The sequence below is a fragment of the Pteropus alecto genome, unplaced genomic scaffold (assembly GCF_000325575.1).
Source record: "Pteropus alecto unplaced genomic scaffold, ASM32557v1 scaffold60, whole genome shotgun sequence".
In the NCBI taxonomy this organism is placed as follows: domain Eukaryota; kingdom Metazoa; phylum Chordata; class Mammalia; order Chiroptera; family Pteropodidae; genus Pteropus; species Pteropus alecto.
This window is the reverse complement of record NW_006430726.1, coordinates 6,488,035-6,493,319: the sequence shown is the minus strand read 5'-3', so window position 1 is coordinate 6,493,319 and position 5,285 is coordinate 6,488,035. Positions and strand designations below refer to the sequence as shown.

General features: G+C 55.2%; 2 protein-coding genes across 4 annotated transcripts in view; one reads left to right on the top strand and one right to left on the bottom strand.

Moving 5' to 3' along the window:
* Positions 1–2,673, top strand: part of ACSBG1 (acyl-CoA synthetase bubblegum family member 1) — a 17,240-nt gene extending 14,567 nt beyond the window's left edge. Inside the window, 1 exon segment of the mRNA XM_015593510.2 lies at positions 1,599–2,673. Within this exon segment, the coding sequence (XP_015448996.1) occupies positions 1,599–1,684 (86 nt within the window). The 3' untranslated portion in view covers positions 1,685–2,673.
* A 537-nt stretch (positions 2,674–3,210) lies between these two features.
* The window catches only part of IDH3A (isocitrate dehydrogenase 3 (NAD(+)) alpha), a 10,823-nt gene continuing 8,748 nt past the window's right edge, over positions 3,211–5,285 (bottom strand). For 2 of the 3 annotated variants that reach the window (XM_025050219.1, XM_025050222.1), the window contains 2 exons: positions 4,765–5,005; positions 3,211–3,889 (listed from right to left, as the gene is read on the bottom strand). In XM_025050219.1, the coding sequence (XP_024905987.1) occupies positions 3,747–3,889; positions 4,765–5,005 (384 nt within the window). In that variant the 3' untranslated portion in view covers positions 3,211–3,746. The remainder of the gene's footprint in view (positions 3,890–4,764; positions 5,006–5,285) is intronic. The other variant, XM_006905330.3, reaches the window with a different exon arrangement.

Below are 5,285 nucleotides of genomic sequence, written 5' to 3'. Positions count from 1 at the left end.
CAGAGGGTCAACAGGAATGCGATGGCCCAGCCCTACCGCATCCAGAAGTGAGCTGTTCTCGAGAGGGACTTCTCCGTCTCGGGTGGAGAGCTGGGTAGGTGGGCTTCAGCTTCGACTCTGCCAGGCGCTGTGGGAAGGCGGAGGCCGTGGCGGAGCCTGCGAGGTGCCTGCAGGAAGGTCCCTGAGGGTACTTGGGGTGATGAACACCCACGTCCTCCCCGTGGGGGACATTCACTGCTCAGTGCGTGGGCTCGGTTGTGAGGGCCTGCCACATTATGGGACATGTGCTGGAACTCGTTAATTTGAACATACAACATTTGACTTTGCTTTGACTGTGGAACCACTGTCCCCCGGAATCACTGTGGGACCACCAGGCAGGCACCAAAGTCACGTTAATGTTTGGGCTGGAGTCACCTGGTTCTAGGGAGTGAGACCACCATAATCTGTAAAGTCAGCTCCCATGACAGGTAAGGGAGTGAAGCCCCCTATGGGCAGTGGTCCGCGGTCCGCAGAACCAGCCAAGGCCTCTGGTGCAGCATCAGCCAGGTAGACAGAGTGCCCGGGTGTCCACGGCTGGGGGGCGGGCAGGGTGCGGAAACGGTGTCCTCACGAGGTTCCCTTGAGCCCATCGAGGCCGCATGCTGACACACTGTCCAGAGTGCCGAGTGAGTCTGGCCATCTGCTGTAACGTGGAGTGCCGGTCAGCCGGACGGTCATGCCCTCGCTAAGCCATTCACAGAAACGATGCCCAGGTCCCCAGTTCCACGGCCGAGAGTCAGCTCCCACGAAATGGGCTTTCAGCCGCCCGCAACCTCAAATCGGAGCCCTTTCACCGTTGCTTTCGAGGGGGGACCAAGGCCAAGAAAGGTGGTTCGGGGACACCCTCTCACGGAGACCGTGGCAGAGCCGACCCCAGCCAGGGCACCCCCCCCTACCCCGTCCTCGGGGCGGTCAAAGCAGGGTGCCCAGCATCGTGTGAACTCTCAACGGAGATGCAGACGGATTTGCGTATTCGTTATCGTAGCAGGTGACCCGGCAGTAAGCACTTGGTGTTAGTTTCTGTGGGCCAGAAACCCAGCCGCTTAGCTGGGCGGCCTGCAGGGCCTCTCCCGTGGTTACAGCGAATGTCAGCTGGAGCGGGAGGGCTGTCGGCCAAACCAGTGGACCCCTGCACAGGCCTCTCTGTGTCCCCACAACGCAGCAGCTGCAGCCCCAGGGAGGATGGTCTGAGCAGCCTGGACCAACTCGTCTTTCGCTGTCTGGGTGGCTCGAATCCTCTGCTCCTTCAAAGGACAGATCGACAAATGCGCTGAGGATCAGAAGCGGGCGCGGGTAGAGGGTGAGGTGGACGCGGCTCACACTTCACTGTGTATGTGAGAGGAGCTGCAGCCTCTCGTGACTGTTCTCGGAAGTGACAGACTGCCACCCAGACCAAGGCCGCTGTGCCATGGGGGGCGGGGGGGTGACCGGCGGGAGCACGGACGGCTGAGGGCCGTCTCGGGCTGGCTGCTCCACGCCAGTGGCGAGGTCTTTACCTCGTACCTTCTCGGGTGTCTCGGAGCCCAGGCCTCACTCAGTTCTTCTAATCGCTCCTTTAGGTCCCACGATGAAACTGAAACGGTTCACGGTCTTGGAGAAGCACAAAGCCGTCATCGACTCCTTCTACCAAGAGCACGGCAAGTGACCGGGTCCCCCGGCGTCTCACGAAGGCGGCGGGGGCGTGTTCCCGAGCCCGCGTCCTCTTGGGTCAGGGCACGCAGACTCCCGGCGGGTCTCCTAGGCCCCCCTGGCCCGTTGCGGCACCGGAGTCTGCACTTGCTAGGTCTCGTGCACTCACTAGGTCTCGTGCCCACGACAGCTGACGATTCCGAAGCTGCGTGTGTCTAGTTTTAAGAGTTGCTTTTTGTTCAGGTGACAGGAGACCAGTTCTCCTTCCAGACCTAAACAGCTGACAGATTTTGGCCTTAGTTCCAGGTAGATTTTATGGCTGCTGGCTCACCGGGTAGGCGGTGTGGGGAGGAGGGGAAGTCGGCTCGTGTTGCCACGTGTGCTGCGGGAAAGCCAACGGTTGTCACTCACTCGCCCCTTCTGGGGCCCGGTTGGGATCCGCTGACCTGCCGCTCCTTTCCTGGGCTTTCCTCCACACGCACGCCAGCTGACGCGATGCTTCCTAGACCTGCTGCTTACATTTCACGTGTCATTTGGATGTTAAACTCCTTAACAGAATTGTCGGCAAGGACCTGATTTTTTTTTTGTCAAGCAGGTGGAACCCGTCCAGGGAGCGCTGGGTGTTTAACCCACAGGGCTGTGCGCGACAGGCATGTGGGTGACCACTGGCGCCTGGCGTGAGCGAAGGCGCCAAAGGGTCAGGTGGAGCACTCCAGGCAAGCGGCCGGCTCTGCAGGTGCCGCCACCTTGCCACCCCTGCCCTGACACCTGACGCTGCCATTCACAGTACAAGCCGAGCCACACCGACCCGAGGCATCTGACGGAAACAGGGAGAGAAAGCATGTGTCTCGGTCAGTTTTGGAATTCTTTATTAGCGAGCCCCAAAATAATTAGCACAATCCCATAAAACAGAGGAAGCGGCAGCTTGCACAGAGCACAGTACACGTAAGGTTGTAAGTCTGGTTACGAGCCTAGAGCGGCACCCAGACAGGGATATTTGTCCTTAAGAAATCTCCATGACCCGGGCACGTTATGCAAAGCCACGGGTCTGTGACATTACACAAGGGGCAAGGGAGGTCATGAGTTGCCTTTGGTTTAGGGCCAAAGGATGAGTGTTCAATATAATAGAGAGAGACTCAGTGTCTGAAGATGTAGAAAAATCATGCTATGGGCGGGGGTGGGGCAAGGTACCCAAAGGTCAATGCCGAGCCTCGCCTCCCCAGGGCAGAGTCTGCTGGGCCTGGTGCCAAGGGACAAAATCGACAGCCCTGGGGTCAGGCCTGTTAGCAGGGTCAGCTGGAGTGTGATTACGCATGCTGCAGGAGCGTCACCACGCATGGTGGTCAGCTCCCACGTTGACCGGGCCAGTCCTGGGGCTCCCCGGCTGTGTCACGCATGGTGCTCGACAGCATCGGGTGACAAGGAAGCGCCCCCCCCCAAGGGAACAGCAAATCTCAAGGTAACAGTCAAACAATGCATTTGTGTCTTTGTGGCCAATATGTTACCTGTATCTTAGTAACAAAAATTACATCTCATTACAGATTTCTTTGATCTGGAGTCTTTATTCATATTCAGTAATTCATATAAAGGACAAATCTGTCTTAATTTTCCATGTCACTAAGAAATAGGCTGTACTCCGTTTTGAGTGTGAGCCTTTTCCTAGGAAACTTCTCTCGTGCCCGTCCACTGATAAGAATGTCATCGGTGCTATTATATCAATACCGTTCTATGTCTATTATATTTTTCGTAAACCAAGGAAAACTTTCTCTTTAAAAAGTTAGAAGTTTTCTCTTATTAATTCTGTATCGTATTTACAGCGAAGGAAAAACTTTTAACTGAAGTGTAAAATGGTTCACAATGGCAAACAATACAGTCTGCTTAGAGTTTACAAAAAATGTATACCAAATAACCAAATAGACATTTAACAAATAAAACGAGCATTTGGAAAAAGTCCTTTGAAAGGAGGCCAAGGGACATCATCTGCATCCTTTGCACAGATTTTTACGGAAAGGCCAGATCTAGCGTGTAGTCGGGCAGGAAACAAGCAAGCCAAGCGCACGCGGAACGGGGTGTGTGTCCTAACACGGCCATGTGGGTCTGTCCAGAGTGACTGGTGTGGACAGCTCCTGCAGAAGCCTTAATCTAAGTCTTTCACTCGGCGACAGATTTCTTCTGTGAAGTCGGAGCATTTCGCACTGCCTCCCAAATCTTTCGTTAAACTCTGAAAGGAAAGAGCAACAGTCAAATTTAAAACCCCTGGTGAGGAGGCCACTAGGCGGTTACTGGGCTGCTGTCCTGCATGAGCCCCTCTTTTCGAGGGGTGCGCCCGCCTGCCCCAGGAGGCCTGGGAAAGGCCTTTGTCCCCGCAACAGACCTGAAGAGAACATCTGCGGTGTGGACGTTTAACGAGAGCAGACCAGACAGGAGGTTTCATAAACCCCTAGGGTCCCTCAAGTTTAAAAGCTTATGACGTTCTGCCCTACTTTAAATGTTGGGCGATGTTCAAAGTTACCAGCTCTGAAACTTCCTCTTCAAGTGAGAGGCTCTCTGCGGCCCCCCGTTTCTGGCAGCTCCCCCTCCTGGACCCCAAACAGCCACACTGCCCCTCGCTCTCCCGCACCCCGCACGCCGCACGCCGCACAACTACCAGAGGGCTGCGGGTGACGCCTGACGCAGGCGCCGTCCACCGGCTCCGTAACTTCACAAACGGCGTTGGAATAAAGAACTAACACGATCACTTGCCCTTCAGCGTGGCTACCAGGCTATCAAAAACAAGCTCGGATTTTTTGTTTTGGCTGTAAGAAATCATTTCGAACTACAGAATTTTCTAAAAAGGACCCAACCTTGAAGACACTATGCCACGTGAAATCCAGCCACAAGATGACAAATCTATGACCCCACTTACACGAGGTCCCTAGAGGAGTCAAAGTCATAAATGAAGCAAAGGGTGTGTGGCGGTGTTGGGGGGACGGACGGCAGGAGATGGGGAGTCAGTGCTTAGTGAAGACGGTTTCCGTTCAGGAAAATGAGGAAAGGGCTGGAGATGGGCGGTGATGGCGGTCACACAGCAGTGTGACAGTGCTTAACAGCACTGACCCGAACGTGTCGGAAGGATCAAAAAGGTGCACTTTGCATCGTGTCTGTTTTGCCACGGGTCAGGGGCCAGCCTGTGAGGCCGCGGTACCTTCCCATCCTTGATGGTGGCGAAGCAGGCTGCCTCGATCTTCGCGGCGTGGCTGACCAGCCCCATGTGGCGCAGCATCATCACCGCGCTGAGCAGCAGGGCCGTGGGGTTGGCCATGTCCGTGCCCGCGATGTCTGGGGCCGTGCCGTGAACCTGCCTCGGGGAAGCACAGCCGTCAGCACGGAGGCCGGAGCCCGGCTCGCCACACCCCCGTCTACACGGAAAGCCGTGGAGAAGCAGCGGAAGGAATTTCTAAAAACTGCCAAACTACGGACTAACCATCTTTTGGTCAACTCCTGGTAAAATATTTTAACTGAGAAAGGATAAATAATAAGGATACACAATAAATAAGAGGGACAACAAATAAAGCAAACCGATCTAAAAAACCTGAACGAGGAGGCATTATTTTCTTTTGACAGCTGGAAAGTCCCGA